The following is an 18,031-nucleotide window of genomic DNA, read 5'->3' as shown; positions in this document are numbered from 1 at the left end:
TAACATTTATTGACTCAGGGAATTGAATACTTATCTAATCAAGATATGTTAGTGTTATACAAGTTCCCTGTGGCTCAGTTGGTAGAGCATGGTGTTTGCAACGCCAGCATGGTGTGTGCAACGCCAGGGTTGTGGATTCGATTCCCACGGGGGGCCAGTACAAATAAAATGCATGAAATGAAATGTATGCATTCACTACTGTAAGTCGCTCTGGATAAGAGTGTCTGCTAAATGACTAAAATGTAAAAATGTAAATATATTTCATATACAGTACCAGTCAAAAGTTCGGACACACCTACTCATTCAAGGGTTTTTCTTTATTTGTACTATTTTCTACTTTGTAGAATAATAGTGAAGACATCAAAAGTATGAAATAACACATGGAATCATGTAGTAACCAAAAAAGTGTTAAACAAATCAAAATATATTTGAGGTTCTTCAAAGTAGCCACCCTTTTTGTATTGATGTCAGCTTTGCACACTCTTGGTATTCTCTCAACCAGCTTCATGAGGTAGTCACCTGGAACGCATTTCAATTAACAGGTGTGCCTTGATAAAAGTTAATTTGTGGAATTCCTTTCCTTCTTAATTCGTTTGAGCCAATCAGTTGTTGTGACACAACTGATTGGGGTGATGGTAGGGGTGATGTTCAGAATATATCCCTATTTGGTAAAAGACCAAGTCCATATTATGGCAAGAACAGCTCAAATAAGCAAAGAGAAGCGACAGTCCATCATTACTTTAAGACATGAAGGTCAGTCAATCCGGAATATTTCTAGAACTTTGAAAGTTTATTAAAGTACAGTCGCAAAAACCATCAAGCGCTATGATGAAACTGGCTCTCATGAGGACCTCCACAGGAAAGGAAGACCCAGACTTGCAAGCCAGCCTACATTGAGCAGAAAATGGACAGCTGAATTTCTAACGTTTTTAGTCAGATAATGTTACAATTTACTACTTCCACACCTTTCGGGAAAGATTGTATTGTCCTGCAAACAATTCACAGATTTAAAAAGATGATTTGCAGCATTTCCCATCAGCTGGCTAGCAGATCACCAATTAAATTGGTACATTAAATAGTACCTGCAAGACACCAGTCTCAACGTCAACAGTGAAGAGGCAACTCTGGGATGCTGGCCTTCTAGGCGGAGTTGCAAAGAAAAAGCCATATCTCAGACTGGCCAATAAAAAGAAAAGCTTAAGATGGACAAAAGAACACACACACTGGACAGAGGAACTCTGCCTAGAAGGCCAGCATCCCGGAGTCCCCTCTTCACTGTTGACCTTGAGACTGACATTTTGCGGGTACTATTTAATGAAGCTGCCAGTTGAGGACTTGTGAGGCGTCTGTTTCTCAAACTAGATACTCTAATGTACTTGTCCTCTTGCTCAGTTGTGCACCGGGGCCTCCCACTTCTTTCTATTCTGCTTAGAGTCAGTTTGCGTTGTTCTGTGAAGGGAGAAGTACACAGCGTTGTACGAGATCTTCAGTTTCTTGGCAATTTCTTGCATGGAATAGCCTTCATTTCTCAGAACGAATAGACTGACGAGTTTCAGAAGAAAGTTCTTTGTTTCTGGCCATTTTGAGCCTGTAATCGAACCCACAAATGCTGATGCTCCAGATACTCAACTAGTCTAAGGAAGGCCAGTTTTATTGCTTATTTAATCAACACAACAGTTTCAGCTGTGCTAACATAATTGCAAAAAGGGTTTTCTAATGATCAATTAGCCTTTTAAAATTATAAACTTGGATTAGCTAACACAACGTGCCATTGGAACACAGGAGTGATGGTTGCTGATAATGGGCCTCTGTACGCTTGTGTAGATATTCCATAAAAAATCTGCCGTTTCCAGCTACAATAGTAATTTACAACATTAACAATGTCTACACTGTATTTCTGATCAATTTGATGTTATTTTAATGGACAATTTTTTTGTTGTTGCTTTTCTTTCAAAAACAAGGACATTTCTAAGTGACCCTAAACTTTTGAACGGTAGTGTATGTCATAGCTGACACCCCATTCTTTTTGCAGACTTTTTAAAATCTTAATTCGGAGGAGATACAGTATTTAAGAGTTTTTGGACCACATGTTAGCATAAAAACCTGAGGAAGATTTTATCGTAACTCCATTACCAAAGTTTGCATTGGCACAGTTCTTCCACTAAATTAGTTTTAGCACGTTTTTCTTTTCAAATTGTTAAAAGTAGTCCTTTTGCATAGAATTGTATGGTTTGTTCAACTTTGAAATCATAGTTTTTTTTGTTTGGTATGAGTCAAAGCATAATTCCATTACCTTGGAATTACCCCTGTATTGTTTAGTGTTTGATCATTCTCGGTAGTGAACTTTATATTGTTTTATTTTGCCCTCTCATGTCACTTTTCAATAATATAGGCAGATATTCTGAGAGTCTGGCTTCTAATTTATTCATCATGTGATCAGTTTGAACTGAAAATGATAACCTATATCCAGGTTACTTTTAACTGACTGCAGTTCAAAATTAAAAATGTCACTGGCACATCTGAGCTATCCTGTTGCAGGTACATGGTAACAAAGAGATAACTTTAAAGAAAAGCGAAACCTGCACACTGCTCTTGTTAGTATCAGTTATTTTATTGAAGCTTACGTGTCAGCCTAACTGAGTGCTGTTAGCATTGTTTCCATTATCATATATTTTTCATATGAACTTGGTCCATGTAAACATTTTGGTGGTTGGGCACAATGGAGAGATGGTAAAATGCTCTGCCACCGCTGATAGGATTAAGGGCTTGAGTAACTAGGGTATGTATTTTTGCTGATAACACATTAACCTTTGATTGTCTCTGTGGTCTGGGAGCATTGTTTATACGTGCATTACCAGGCATGTCTGAGGCACCTCTGTAGGTAACTGAGAGGATTAGCATGTATGTTGTATTGCAGGCTGTTAGATTGTCACCGAGTTAAAACATTTGTCTGTCACAGTAGACTGAACACCTTGCGTAGGATATGGCTGACAAAATGTTTGGCTTACAGAGAAGGTAAGACATGCACTTGTGACCTGAGCAGTGACAGCACAACCATTACCCTCTGTAGAGACTGAACTTTGGCTGATTGCTGTGAAGGTCCAATGCTGCTGTTTCCTCCTTGTTCTGGGTTTGGCCTGTGAGTCCGATGTTGGTGAACTTGCTTGCTGGACGGGAATGTTCTTCTAGAAGTCCTACTTCCTAATTTACCGGGACCTACTTTACATGATGCAGAGATTTGTCCCAACACAGAAATGACTGATTGCCAGTTGCTTGACGTTTTACTTTAGTTGTACGTATGAAATATTTATAAAAAGCGTGAGGCATTTGTGCTTTTGGACAACCACTTGTATGTTTTCTCTTTCCAGGCCTAGCATGTCTCACCCACATCTGGTGAAGAAGGGTCGCGAGCACCGAAAAATTGAGCTGCAAAGAGACTTCACCGTGGCCTCACCGGCTGAGTTTGTCACCCGCTTCGGTGGAAACCGTGTGATAGATAAGGTAAGATATCCCTCCCTGTCTGTCTGTGGCTTTTTTGGATGTGTGTCACTAAATGTGTGTCTCTCTTGACTAAACTCCTCAACTACTCCTCCTACGAGCAACAGACAAGAAAATAGTGTCAAAAGTTGAGTTGAGTACTGTTTACTTTCTGCTCTTTTTTTTCTTTCCCTCTCTTTCTCTCTCGCTTTTTCTCTTTCTCTCTCGCTTTTTCTCTTTCTCTCTCTTTTTTTCTTTCTCTCTCTCACACTTTTTATCTTTCACAAGGTGCTGATAGCTAATAATGGCATAGCGGCGGTCAAATGTATGCGTTCCATCCGCCGTTGGTCCTATGAGATGTTCCGGAATGAGAGGACCATCCGTTTTGTGGTGATGGTCACCCCCGAGGACCTGAAAGCGAACGCAGGTCAGTGAGACATGTTTTAGCAGGTCATCATCGTCAGCTCCAGATGGTTGTTCCTCATTGTGTCTCTTGGCACATCTGTAGATAAAGTCGACAGCGAGTCACTCAATTACTCCAAAGAAATGCTTTCCGTGTGAACTTCTCACGAATAACTAATGTGACTGTATGTGTGTGACTCTTCTATAGAGTATATCAAAATGGCGGACCACTATGTACCCGTACCCGGCGGCGCCAACAACAACAACTATGCCAACGTAGAGTTGATAGTGGACATCGCCAAGAGGATCCCTGTACAGGTCAGACGGTGCTCCTCCATCTCCACTCTCACCCACAGGAGAATTCGTTTTTGCTTATGTAACAGTGCAGGTTCCGTCCCTCTCTTCGCCTCAACCCGGGCTCGAACCAGGGACCCTTGCACACATCAACAACTGACACCCACGAAGTATCGTTACCCATCGCGGCTTTTGTGGCGCGATGGGTAACGATGCTTCGGTGGGTGTCAGTTGTTGATGTGTGCAAGGGTCCCTGGTTCGAGCCCAGGTTGGGGCGAAGAGAGGGACGGAACCTACACTGTTACATTGATGCTGTTGACCCGGATCGTTGGTTGCTGCGGAAAAGGAGGAGGTCAAAGGGGGGGTGAGTGTAACCGATGTGAAATGGCTAGTTAGTTAGCGGTGGTGCGCGCTAATAGCGTTTCAATCGGTGACGTCATTCGCTCTGAGACCTGAAGTAGTAGTTCCCCTTGTGCGACAAGGGCCGCGGCTTTTGTGGCGCGATGGGTAACGATGCTTTGGTGGGTGTCAGTTGTTGATGTGTGCAAGGGTCCCTGGTTCGAGCCCGGGTTGGGGCGAAGAGAGGGACAGAACCTACACGGTTACACTTAGAAGGGACATTACCAATCCCAAATCAAGTCACAATGTTCTATGATGGGTGGACCGGCGGCCATATTGAGTGCACCGATGAATGTTGCTGTCAAATTGGTCTGAGAGGCTTTGCCCCTTCTAGTAATTATATTTTCATGACTCCGACTCTGATCTCGGTTTTCTTATTGTTCACAGGCGGTCTGGGTTGGATGGGGTCACGCCTCTGAGAACCCCAAACTGCCTGAGCTCTTGGACAAGAACGGAATCTCCTTCTTAGGTACAGCCCGGCATGAAGCCGTTTGTGGATTATTGAAGGGTTAACTCGCGTTACAACACAAGCACCATTCATTGTGTTGATGTAGATATGTTTTGTTTTTTTTGCCTGTGTCTCAGGGCCATCCAGTAAGGCCATGTGGGCCCTGGGTGATAAGGTGGCCTCCTCCATCGTGGCCCAGAGCGCAGACATCCCCACCCTGCCCTGGAGTGGATCAGGTGATATACCCCCTGCCTGCACACTTACCCCCAGACCCCCCCCATCCTTGCATCTTAACCCCTTCTCTGGTATTACAAAAGACTTACAGACAGTATTAGGACTCTGACTGGGTGACTGACTGTTGTGTTTTAACACTAGTGGTTTTGAAGATGATTCTGTACTATTCTATACTCTGTCATAACAGTGTATTTGTCCTGAGTTAGGTCTCATGTTATTGTCTGTTGCGTGTGCTGTAGGTCTGAGAGTAGACTGGACAGAGGAGGATCAGAGGCTCGGCCACGTGATCAGCGTGCCTCCAGAGGTCTACGTGCACGGCTGCGTGCGTGATGTTGACGATGGACTGGCGGTAAGCATCTCCACGCCATCGCCAATGCTGAAACCATAGAGACATCCTTTGCAGCATATGACAAATAGTCACTGGAGAGGTATTTAATTCACTCTGTTTGAAATTATGTCCTTTAAGATGTCTGAAACGGTGGATTTCAATGTATTTTTTCCCGAGCAATGGAAATGCTGTCCCTAACTCGCTTTTAAACCAAGGTTCATGAACAGTGGAGCAAACTGAAGATGAAACGCGTTGGTTTTAACAATAAAATATTGGATTTCAAGTTTAGGGTTGCTGAATATCCTTTCGTCTTCAATGTGCTTTCCCTGAAAGGGAGCAGACAGAATTGGCTACCCGGTGGTGATAAAAGCGTCAGAAGGAGGAGGGGGCAAGGGCATCCGGAAGGTGGACAACGCTGAGGACTTTGCCAGCTTCTTTAGACAGGTTTGTGTCGTCGCATTTCACATGCGCGCACACACACACACACATTTTACATACATACTTTATTTGAATCCACATCCACACAGCTAGGCTACCCATAATAGCTGAAAAACACACACACACACACACACACACACACACACACACACACACACACACACACACACACACACACACACACACACACTGCATGGGGATGTCATGTCCATAATTAGCACAACTTTGTTTTACCCTCATCTAATACAAATTGATGGATCCATCCATCTTCAGGTGCAGGCGGAGGTGCCCGGCTCGCCCATCTTCGTCATGCAGTTGGCCCAGCATGCCCGTCACCTGGAGGTCCAGATCCTTGCCGACCAGTACGGCAACGCCATCTCCCTGTTTGGCCGAGACTGCTCCATCCAGCGGAGACACCAGAAGATCATTGAGGAGGCCCCGGCCACCATAGCATCTTCCACCACCTTTGAGCACATGGAGCAGGTGAGACATAGAGGGCCTTTCCTTGTCATTGTGTTCTCCATTGTAATGACGATTCTCCACTTTGACATTTAGATACCCTTTTTTTGGCCATTTCACTGTTCATTAGGGCACAAAAGGGAAAATGTAATCCCTCCCTGTTTTAGTCAGTTATCTTCCGCTTGGTGCCTAATGAACACAAGCCCCCTCCCCCATGTCAGTATGCAGTGCGGATGGCTAAGATGGTGGGCTACGTGAGCGCAGGCACCGTGGAGTACCTCTTCTCTGAAGACGGGAGCTTCCATTTCTTAGAGCTCAACCCCCGTCTGCAGGTGGAACACCCCTGCACAGAGATGATTGGGGATGTCAACCTGCCCGCCGCCCAGCTACAGGTACGCAGCAGCCAGAGATCAGGGTTTAATCTCTTCCTTTGACTTAGTTAATGGTCGCATTCCATTTTTTTTCTCGCAATCTCAGTAAAATGTCATATTAATGTGGTTGTTGAGATGTTCTGAAAGCTTTAGGAACTGTGAATAGTTCCTTGGGAATAGACAATGTTAACTTGGTCGTTCTCCTTTGTTGTAGATAGCCATGGGGATCCCCCTCCACAGGATCAAAGACATCCGCATGCTTTATGGAGAGACCCCTTGGGGGGACACCACCATCAACTTTGAGGCCCCCGACTGTGTACCCAGACCCCGGGGACACGTCATCGCGGCCCGCATCACCAGCGAGAACCCAGACGAGGTGTGCATTCTACAGGGCTGACCGGCCATATTCTTAACAGGAGATGGCATGGGTTCTGCAGGCTCTGACCTGTCCTCCTTCCTTGTCACTCGCAGGGCTTCAAGCCCAGCTCGGGCACAGTGCAGGAGCTCAACTTCTGCAGCAGTAAGAACGTGTGGGGCTACTTCAGTGTCGGGGCTACCGGGGGGTTGCACGAGTTTGCTGACTCCCAGTTCGGCCACTGCTTCTCCTGGGGGGAGAACCGAGAGGAGGCCATTTCGTGAGTCCTTCCTTGCCTTGTGTTGTAGACTAGACTATCAGTTATTCTGATGAAGTCCCTATTGACCGCTAGCCCCTACTCCCTAACCACTCCTGTAGACCTGAGAGAATACGATAGGTGGAAGCAATATGGTGACATTTTCACCTGGCCAATCAGAAGGCAAGATGAAGCTATTATCAAAGTGCTCTCAGATGTACAGGAGTGATTTGGGTGTATGGGCTCGGCTCAGATCCATTTGGAATTCTGCATGAGTTGGTGGTTTGTGTGTTGGTGTCTTACCGTACCTGAGGGGTGATAGTAGTGGTGGTTACTGTGTGGTGGTACAGGAACATGGTGGTGGCCATGAAGGAGCTGTGTATCCGTGGGGACTTCAGGACCACGGTGGAGTACCTCATCAAGCTGCTGGAGACAGAGAGCTTCAGGAACAACGACATCGACACCGGCTGGTTGGATAATCTCATCGCGGATAAAGTTCAGGTAGAGGACCCTTGTGGAATATGAACGTAAATCTTAAAGTCAATCCTGTAAGACTACAGTTGATTAAAAACAAATCTCCAACGTCTCAGTGTGTGAAAACATCTCCAACGTGTGTGTTTTCTCCCTGAAGGCGGAGAGGCCAGACACCATGCTGGGCATTGTCTGCGGGTCGTTACACGTGGCGGACGCCAGTTTCAGGAAGAGCATGTCTGACTTCCTGCACTCACTGGAAAGGTGGCCTTCTATAGCCCAATCCACATTCTCACCCCCCCCTTCTCCCTGAAGTGTGCAATTGTTACTTCACCCTCAAGGCTGAAAGAGTTTAGGATTGGCATAGAGTTAGATGGAGTGTTTTTGTCCCATATTTGTTACAACCAATCCAATGCTTATAAATCCTTTAGGGGGAGTGAACAAGTAGATACCTGGGGAGAAGGAAGAGAATCCGAATATCACCTTTGTCGGTCCAATGTGTTATTGCTGTGATGTTGTACACCTGTCTAAATCCAGTATGTGAAATGTCCTTCTGTAGGGGCCAGGTGCTGCCTGCAGCCAGTTTGCTCAATACTGTCGAGGTGGACCTGGTCTATGAGGGGATCAAATACTGCCTCAAGGTACGAAGACCTCTCATTACACCTTTCTCATTCTCTGTCATGACTTGATCTTATCCTCTCAGGGATAAGTGCTTCTACGTCTGCATTGCTTGCTGTTTGGAGTTTTAGGCTGGATTTCTGTACAGCACTTTGTGACATCTGCTGATGTTAAAAGGGCTTTATAAATACATTTGATTGATCAGGGGCGAATGGTAATTTCAGTCAAATTTTCACTTAGTCTCTTATTGACATCAATGCATGACTAAGTAAAAATTCATTTCAAGTGGAAGTTAGGATTCGCCCCTCAGAGTTATCAACCAATAAGACTTCAACATTGTTTGTGACTGACAGGTGGCTCGCCAGTCCCCCACCACGTACGTTGTCATCATGAATGGCTCGGACATTGAGATCGATGTCCACCGGCTGAGCGACGGTGGCCTCTTGCTCTCCTACAACGGCAGCAGCTACACCACCTACATGAAAGAGGAAGTGGACAGGTGGGACTTTCTGTCGGGTGGATGGATGGGCCATTAAGACAATTATTTTGCCATCATGAACATATGTATTTGTAACCCTCTAGCTACCGGATCACTGTTGGCAACAAGACGTGTGTGTTTGAGAAGGAGAAAGACCCTACAGTGCTGAGGTCGTCCTCTGCTGGTAAGCTCCTGCTGTACCTGGTGGAGGACGGAGGCCATATCTGTGCAGGGAACTCGTATGCAGAGATCGAGGTGAGCGAGGATTCCATAAGAACTTACTGTATGTCTACAGGTTTGGTTTTCATAATTAGATAGTTACATGGGTAATCAGTCCTGTTTGTGCGTGCGCGTACGTGCGCCGACTGACTTCTGCGCTGCGTCTGCAGGTCATGAAGATGGTGATGACACTGACAGTGGTGGAGTCTGGCTGTGTCCACTATGTGAAGAGGCATGGGGCGGTGCTGGAGCCCGGCTGTGTGGTGGCGCGCATGGACCTGGACAACCCCAGCAGCATCCATCCAGCAAGTCACCCCCTCACCTACTGCAATACAACTATATGGCTGCATCTGAACTGGCCCACTATCCCATATATATACTGTACTATATAGGGAATAGGGTGCCATTTCGGACACAGCCTGTAACACAGCTATTATAGTAGGCATTCTTATCACATAATACAGTACAAATCACATAGCAGTGCAATAGGTTTAAAACATACACCACCGTTCAAGAAAGCTTGGGGTCACTTAGAAATGTCCTTGTTTTCCATAAAAACATACATGAAATGAGTTGCAAAATGAATAGGAAATGTAGTCAAGATGTTGACAAGGTTATAAATAATGATTTTTAATTGAAATAATAACTGTGTCCTTCGAACTTTGCTTTTCTCAAAGAATCCTCCATTTGCAGCCTTGCAGACCTTCGGCATTCTAGTTGTCAATTTGTTGAGGTAATCTGAAGAGATTTCACCCCATGCTTCCTGAAGCACCTCCCACAGTCAAGCTGCTCCAACAACAGCTCAATAGGGTTGAGATCCGGTGACTGGGCTGGCCACTCCATTATAGACAGAATACCAGCTGACTGCTTCTTCCCTAAATAGTTCTTGCATAGTTTGGAGCTGTGCTTTGGGTCATTGTCCTGTTGTCGGAGGAAATTGGCTCCAATTAAGCGCCGTCCACAGGGTATGGCATGGCGTTGAAAAATGGAGTGATTGCCTTCCTTCTTCAAGATCCCTTTTACCCTGTACAAATCTCCCACTTTACCACCACCAAAGCACCCCCAGACCATCACATTGCCTCCACCATGCTTGACAGATGGCGTCAAGCACTCCTCCAGCATCTGTTCTTTTTTTCTGCGTCTCACGAATGTTCTTCTTTGTGAGCCGAACCTCAAACTTAGATTCGTCTGTCCATAGCACTTTTTTCCAATCTTCCTCTGTCCAGTGTCTGTGTTCTTTTGCCCATCTTAATCTTTTCTTTTTATTGGCCAGTCTGAGATATGGCTTTTTCTTTGCAACTCTGCCTAGAAGACCAGCATCCCGGAGTCGCCTCTTCACTGTTGAGACTGGTGTTTTGCGAGTACTATTTAATGAAGCTGCCAGTTGAGGACTTGTGAAGCGTCTGTTTCTCAAACTAGACACTCTAATGTACTTGTCCTCTTGCTCAGTTGTGCACTGGGGCCTCCCACTTCTCTTTCTATTGTGGTTAGAGCCAGTTTGCGCTGTTCTGTGAAGGGAGAAGTACACAGCATTGTACGAAATCTTCGGTTTCTTGGCAATTTCTCGCATGGAATAGCCTTCATTTCTCAGAACAAAATAGACTGGCAAGTTTCAGAAGAAAGTTCTTTGTTTCTGGCCATTTTGAGCCTGTAATCGAACCCACAAATGCTGATGCTCCAGATACTCAACTAGTCTAAAGAAGACCAGTTTTATTGCTTCTTTAATTAGCCCAACAGTTTTCAGCTGTGCTAACATAATTGCAAATGATCAATTAGCCTTTTAAAATGATCAACTTGGATTAGCTAACACAAAGTGCCATTGGAACACAGGATTGATGGTTGCTGATAATGGGCCTCTGTTTGCCTATGTAGATATTCTATGAAAAATCTGCCTTTTCCAGCAACAATAGTCATTTACAACATTAACAATGTCTACACTGTATTACTGATAAATATTTTGTTATTTTAATGGACAAAAAATGTGCTTTTCTTTCAGAAACAAGGACATTTCTAAATGACCCCAAACATTTGAACGGTAGTGTACATCATGTAAATCACACGCCTTCACATAGGCATGGACAACAACCCACCTACACAACAGTCCCATCAGTCAGCATGTCAATTACAGGGATGACGCAGTGGTCAGTTACACATTTTGAAGGCTGGTTTATATCTTAATCTCTGTCTTCCTGTGGATCTCTTAGGTGGAGCTGAACACGGCCCCTCTCCCAGCCCAGCAGCCGCTGCCCATTGTGGGGGAGAAGATCCACCAGGTCTTCCACATGGTCCTGGAAAACCTGGTCAAGGTCATGGACGGCTACTGCCTCACCGAGCCCTACTTCAGCAACAAGGTGGGGGCCTCCACCTACTGCAGCGCTGCACATACCAATAGAGTGGCCGCAAGGTTCCAGGTCAACATTATTATTGTAGTCGAGCAGATTATCAGATCGCATAATGCCCCAAAGAAGTGTTTTATCTTCTCCGGAACCACGTAAATCTTATAAGATTGCTATAAAGACAAGTTGGAATGCGGGCAATTGCATCCCTTGTGCACACTGTAGAATGGGAATGTTGATTGAGCTGTGGGACAAGGGTGTGATATGAGGGTGAGATGACAGTATGTTCCCCCCACCCCTTCAGGTGAAGCTCTGGGTGGGCACCCTGATGAAGACCCTGCGGGACCCCTCGCTGCCCCTGCTGGAGCTGCAGGAGATCATGACCAGCGTGTCCAGCCGTATCCCGCCCGGTGTGGAGAAGGCCATCCGCAAGGTCATGGCCCAGTATGCCAGCAACATCACCTCAGTGCTCTGCCAGTTCCCCAGCCAAAGGGTGAGTGACTTAGCCTGGAATCCTAACTGGTATGCTCCGTTTGACCATTCTCACTTCGCCAAAGTGAGTGGCCTCGGAGTACCTTAGTAGCAGGTTGGTCCCCAGATCTGTTTGTGCTGTCTTGCCAACTCTTACAGTCATTGTCAGGCACCATACAATCGCCACCACATGATCAGACTTGGGACTGGAAATTTAATAAATGCATAGTGAACTGCATCCACCTCTCAGCTAATGAAGTGAATCCTTCTACAGTACGCCTGCTGAATTTGTTCCCCCTCCATTTCAGATTGCCTGTATCCTGGACAGCCATGCGGCCACCCTACAGAGGAAGGCTGACCGGGAAGTGTTCTTCATGAACACTCAGAGTATCGTCCAGCTGGTGCAGAGGTCCCACTTCTCTTATTTCACATCTGAATCATCACTCCATAACAGACATGACTTCAGATATATGATGTTTTAGTGGATTGTGATATGAATGTGTCACAGGTACCGCAGTGGAATCCGGGGTTACATGAAGTCTGTGGTGCTTGATCTGCTCAACCGTTACCTACAGGTTGAGATGCAGTTCCAGCAAGGTGATTGGTGTTTCACTGTGGATATAATCAAGACATAGACTGTATCCTGCTGTTGTATGAGTTATTTTGTATTGTGGTGATACATGGTATGCCAATATTTTTCCTTTTTGTGAACAGCTCACTACGACAAGTGTGTGATCAACCTGAGGGAGCAGTACAAGCCTGACATGACCCCTGTGCTGGAGAGCATCTTTTCTCACGCCCAAGTCTCCAAAAAGAACATCCTGGTCACTATGCTTATTGTAAGGCTACTTTCTCAACTTAACACCCACAGCTCTGCCTCCACTTGATGAAAAACAAGTGAAGCTTAAACATCAATTCAGCCTCAATCTTTATAAAGGAAAATGCATTGCGCAAATGTTTATGCGGAGGGGTCAACCAACACAACCTGCAAGCTGTTCCTCTGCTTGACTTTGTCATTGGTAATTGAAACCCAGCCTGGTCTCATAGACTAGACGTAGCATAGTAAATGTAAATCCGGGACACTGAAATTATACTGAATAAAAATAAAATGAACAAAAATATAAACGCAACATGCAACAATTTCAAAGATTTTACTTAGTTCATTTAAGGAAATCAGTCAATTGAAATGAATTCATTAGGCCCTAATCTATTGATTTCACATGACTGGGAATACAGATATGCATCTGTTGGTCACAGATGCCTTAAAAAAAAGTAGGGGTGTGGATAAGAAAACCAGTCAGTATCTGGTGTGACCACCATTTGCCTCATGCAGAGCGACATATCTCCTTAGCATACATTTGATCAGGCTGTTGATTGTGGCCTGTGGAATGTTGTCCCACTCCTGTTCAATGACTGTGCGACGTTGCTGTCATACACGTTGATCCAGAGCATTCCAAACATGCTCAATGGGTGACCTGTCTGGTGAGTATGCAGGCCATGGATGCAGGCCATGGAAGAACTGGGACATTTTCAGCTTCCAGGAATTGTGTACAGATTCTTGCGTCATGTGGCCGTGCATTATCATGCTGAAACATGAAGTAATAGCGGCGGATGAATGGCACGACAATGGGCCTCAGGTATCTCTGTGCATTCAAATTGCCGTCGATAAAAGGCAATTGTGTTTGTTGTCTGTAGTTTATGCCGTCCAAAACCATAACCCCACCGCCACCATGGGGCGCTCTGTTCACAATGTTGACATCAGCAAACCGCTCAACCACACAACGCCATAAACGGGGTCTGCGGTTGTGAGGCCAGTTGGATGTACTGCCACATTTTTTAAAACAATGTTGGAGGCAGCTAATTGTAGATAAATTCATATTACATTTTCTGGCAACAGCTCTGGTGGACATTCCTGCAGTCAGCATGCCAATTGCAGGCTCCCTCAAAACTTGAGACATCTGTGGCATTGTGACAAAACTGCTCATTTTTAGTGGCCTTTTATTGTCCCCAGCACAAACCTGTGTAATGATCATGCTTTTTAGTCAGCTTCTTGATATGCCACACCTGTCAGGTGGATGGATGGATTATCTTGGCAAAGGAGAAATTCTCACTGACAGCGATGCAAACAAATTTGTGCACAGAATTTAAGCGAAATAAGCTTTTTGTCCGTATGGAAGATTTCTGGGATATTTTATTTCAGCTCATGAAACATGGGACCAACACTTTACATGTTGCGTTTATATTTTTGTTCAGTGTAGTATGACATGTTACGTTTGGTATGGTTACATAAGACCGATGGTTACTTATGGCAAAAACGAAAGTCGGGTGGTTGGGCGGGGTGAGCTTATAACTGGGGGGGTGGGCATATAGCGCAAATGTCTAGCAACCTTTCGAATCTCATCACGGAAAACTTTAGTATTTTAGCTAATTAGCAACCTTTTAACTACTTTGCAACTACTTAGCATGTTAGTTAACCCTTCCCCTAACCTTAACCCTTTAACCTAACTCCTAAACTTAACCCTAACCCCTAGCCTAGCTAACAGTAGCCAGCTAGCTAATATTAGCCACCTAGCTAGAATTTGTAACATATCACACGTTTTGCAAATTCGTAAAATATTATACATTTTACAAATTCAAACCTATAGGTTTTGCAAATTTGTAACTTATTGTACATTTTGCAAATTCTTACCATATAATACGAATTGTAATTCGTAATATATCAAATGAAATGGGTGATGGACATCCACAAATGAATACATACCATACAGAATAATACGAAATGCTCTGAGACCAGGTTCTGAAACCACACCTGTCTTTATAATACATTGTAAGAATTTTCAGTGAACCCGCAATGCAGTTTTCCTACATATGTAGTTTGTTGTATTGGGGCCATGTTTTACATCTCTCTAATGCTAATAGGGAGTGGGTTGTGTATCCCTGCTGATGTTTAGGATCAGCTGTGTGGCCGGGACCCCACCATAACAGACGAGCTGATGGCCATCCTGAACGAGCTCACACAGCTCAACAAGATGGAGAACTCAAAGGTGGCTCTGCGTGCCAGACAGGTACGTTTCACAACTGTTTGTACTGAATGACGTTTTCCCACAATGGAGTGTACCGTTCTTCAACATTCTAAGACTTCAGTCAGACTGGTAAAACCTTAGTCAGATAAGATGATAGATAGGCAGTTTAGTAGCTACAAAGCAACAGATATTCATGGACAAGTGTGTATTTTGCAGGTTTTGATAGCTTCCCATCTGCCCTCTTACGAACTGAGGCACAACCAGGTGGAGTCCATCTTTCTGTCTGCCATTGACATATATGGGCACCAGTTCTGCCCAGAGAACCTGAAGGTGAGCATCATATTTTCTGCGCTGTATGCAAAACAGCATTTTTTTGTTTGTTGACTTACACAACATCTAAAGGATAATATTGCTTTTCCCCTCGGCAGAAACTCATCCTGTCTGAGACCACCATCTTCGATGTTTTGCCTAATTTCTTCTACCACTCTAACCGGGTGGTGTGCATGGCTGCCTTGGAGGTGAGCATAGTGAACAGCAGATAAACCGGATTTGGCTTCATCCTGATGGAGATCATTTCGCAAAAATTCTCCCTTATGTTCTCTTCCCGCTGTCCCCTCCCTATAGGTGTACGTACGCAGGGGCTACATTGCTTACGAGCTGAACAGCCTCCAACATCGCCAGTTGCAGGACGGGACGTGTGCTGTAGACTTCCAGTTCATGTTGCCGTCGTCCCACCCCAACAGGTACCCAGCCAATGGCAGACACCAGTTCTCTGCCAGCGTCATAAATCGGCTCTACACCAAACTCACTACCCTATCTCCCAGCTATGGAATTCAGATCATTGTGACCGTTGCAACATACAATACAAGGCTGCCAGGTACAAGTGTTGCATAGCTGCCAGGTACAAGTGTTCCATAGCTACCAGATCTCCCCTTGTGCCAAAAAGTGACCAGTAAGAAGTCTGTGAGTTGAGATAAACTGGGGGATTCGAAAACAGACATAGAAATGACAGTTACTTTACAACACAAAGTTACAACTCCGCCATTATGATAACTGTGTCAAAAGAAAAGTTGTTTGTAGTTAATTCACTATTCACCACGTAAGGCTTTAATTATGTTAAGCAATGTGAATGGAAATCTATTGTATCTGGGGGTTTTTTTGGGGGGGGGTGTGTGTATCTTTGTTAGCGAATGAGCCAATTGACGTTCAGTCCCTATACTGAGAGCACTAATAAAGCCTGTAACCCCTGGTCATGGTACAGTCTGTCTGCTGCTTCCATTTGGGCAGAGCAGTACACCCTCTCTGTCCTTCCTCTTCCTTTTTTTTTACCCTTATTTTACTAGGTAAGTTGGCTGAGAACACATTCTCATTTACAGCAACGACCTGGGGAATAGTTACAGGGGAGAGGAGGGGGATGAATGAGCCAATTGTAAGCTGGGGATGATTACCGTAAATTCCGGACTATAAGCCGCAACTTTTTTCCCAGGCTTTGAACCTCGCGGCTTAAACAATGACGCGGCTAATATATGGATTTTTCCCGCTTTCAATTTTTTTTTCTTAAAAAAAAACACATTCTGTGACGTGCTCAGTTTTTTGGCGGCATGAAGCTTTCATTAGACCAATGAAATTGCCGAACGGGTTAAGGTCAAACAACTTTTTTGTTTACTGTTTAGATTATATCGAGCGCTCTCAAACTTCCCATCATTCTGATTACGGTAGTCATTTTGTCACCCTCATCATGGCAAAGACACGGAGAAATGCATATGATGCAGCTTTCAAGTTGAAGGCGATTGATCTGGCTGTTGGAAAAGGAAATAGAGCTGCTGCACGGGAGCTTGGTCTTAATGAGTCGATGATAAGACGTTGGAAACAGCAGCGTGAGGAATTGACTCAGTGCAAAAAGACAACTACCGAAGGTGACCGTGATGGTATGATGGCCAGATTGGGAATTTAGCCAGGACACCGGGGTTAACACCCCTACTCTTACAATAAGTGCCATGGACTCTTTAGTGACCACAGAGAGTCAGAACACCCATTTTACATCCCATCTGAAAGACGGCACCCTACACAGGGCAATGTCCCCAATCACTGCCCTTTTTAGACCAGATGAAAGGGTGCTTCCTACTGGCCCTCCAACACCACTTCCAGCAGCATCTGGTCTCCCATCCAGGGATCGACTAGGACCAACCCTGCTTAGCTTCAGAAGCAAGCCAGCAGTGAGATGCAGGGTGGTATGCCCTTTGGAACAAACCTTCAGTATTGTTGTTTTCCCACCGCCACTTTGGGGCAAATAGTCATACCGAGGTAAACTATTGGGATGAACTGCTGTTATATCAGATTGCTTTCAAGGTGGCAACACTCTGATTCCACAAACCAGGAAAAGGACTTCAGTCATTGTTATTGTTTAAAACATTCTTTTTTTTCTTACGGATTGTTTTTGAAAAAAATATTTTCTAAGTGGCACAAATTCTATTTCACTGAAAGTTGGGCCTGATTGCAGAGGCTTAACTTTTCCCTCTGCTCTCTTATTTTGTTTTTAGTCAGGTTTCATGAATGCAACCTGAAAGATCACAATGGATCTCAATCACACACAGTACAGAAATACAATTACCCATAAGCTGCTTTTAACTTGTTTTTTTCATGGTGATTATTAATGTGTGCAAAGCTAGAGTATGTCATAAAGTGCTTTGAAACTAATAATAATGCAAGAGGTAAAGGAAGAGCTTTCAGGTGGATCATCCACTGCTAACATTCACCTGCCAATTGTCTGATTTCAGAGGGAGCAGCCCTACTCTGAACAGGTAGATTACAGCTCCTCTTTCCAGGCATCCTGCCACACGGTGTCTGGCTCTGTCTGTGTATGTCTCCTAGCAATGCATGGCTTTCCCCCCTCTCTTTTTGAAACTGTAAACCTCTGCCGAAGGACTTTCTAATGTTGTGTATTGTTTGTCTTA

General features: G+C 44.7%; 1 protein-coding gene across 12 annotated transcripts in view; it reads left to right on the top strand.

The window, feature by feature from the left end:
• LOC106585658 (acetyl-CoA carboxylase 2-like) overlaps positions 1 to 18,031 on the top strand; it is a 63,115-nt gene that overhangs the window by 26,890 nt on the left and 18,194 nt on the right. For 9 of the 12 annotated variants that reach the window (XR_006761771.1, XM_045706871.1, XM_014172093.2 and 6 more), the window contains 27 exons: positions 3,369 to 3,501; positions 3,766 to 3,904; positions 4,088 to 4,197; positions 4,960 to 5,041; positions 5,158 to 5,256; positions 5,494 to 5,603; positions 5,916 to 6,026; positions 6,294 to 6,503; positions 6,701 to 6,871; positions 7,065 to 7,226; positions 7,322 to 7,485; positions 7,812 to 7,962; positions 8,093 to 8,196; positions 8,492 to 8,573; positions 8,904 to 9,049; positions 9,133 to 9,283; positions 9,418 to 9,552; positions 11,452 to 11,598; positions 11,888 to 12,076; positions 12,363 to 12,463; positions 12,563 to 12,651; positions 12,769 to 12,893; positions 15,006 to 15,119; positions 15,294 to 15,407; positions 15,506 to 15,595; positions 15,702 to 15,820; positions 17,855 to 17,878. Coding sequence is in view for 11 of the 12 variants with exons in the window: in XM_045706871.1 (XP_045562827.1) it covers positions 3,369 to 3,501; positions 3,766 to 3,904; positions 4,088 to 4,197; positions 4,960 to 5,041; positions 5,158 to 5,256; positions 5,494 to 5,603; positions 5,916 to 6,026; positions 6,294 to 6,503; positions 6,701 to 6,871; positions 7,065 to 7,226; positions 7,322 to 7,485; positions 7,812 to 7,962; positions 8,093 to 8,196; positions 8,492 to 8,573; positions 8,904 to 9,049; positions 9,133 to 9,283; positions 9,418 to 9,552; positions 11,452 to 11,598; positions 11,888 to 12,076; positions 12,363 to 12,463; positions 12,563 to 12,651; positions 12,769 to 12,893; positions 15,006 to 15,119; positions 15,294 to 15,407; positions 15,506 to 15,595; positions 15,702 to 15,820; positions 17,855 to 17,878 (3,372 nt within the window). In the remaining variant the exon portion in view is untranslated. Of the gene's footprint in view, positions 1 to 2,809; positions 3,016 to 3,105; positions 3,293 to 3,368; positions 3,502 to 3,765; positions 3,905 to 4,087; positions 4,198 to 4,959; positions 5,042 to 5,157; positions 5,257 to 5,493; positions 5,604 to 5,915; positions 6,027 to 6,293; positions 6,504 to 6,700; positions 6,872 to 7,064; positions 7,227 to 7,321; positions 7,486 to 7,811; positions 7,963 to 8,092; positions 8,197 to 8,491; positions 8,574 to 8,903; positions 9,050 to 9,132; positions 9,284 to 9,417; positions 9,553 to 11,451; positions 11,599 to 11,887; positions 12,077 to 12,362; positions 12,464 to 12,562; positions 12,652 to 12,768; positions 12,894 to 15,005; positions 15,120 to 15,293; positions 15,408 to 15,505; positions 15,596 to 15,701; positions 15,821 to 17,854; positions 17,879 to 18,031 lie in introns of those variants that run through there. The other 3 variants (XM_045706876.1, XM_045706877.1, XM_014172096.2) reach the window with 3 other exon arrangements.

The sequence above is a fragment of the Salmo salar genome, chromosome ssa24, assembly GCF_905237065.1.
Source record: "Salmo salar chromosome ssa24, Ssal_v3.1, whole genome shotgun sequence".
Lineage (NCBI taxonomy): Eukaryota > Metazoa > Chordata > Actinopteri > Salmoniformes > Salmonidae > Salmo > Salmo salar.
The sequence above is the reverse complement of the archived record's forward strand: the minus strand, read 5'-3'. Positions and strand labels throughout refer to the sequence as shown.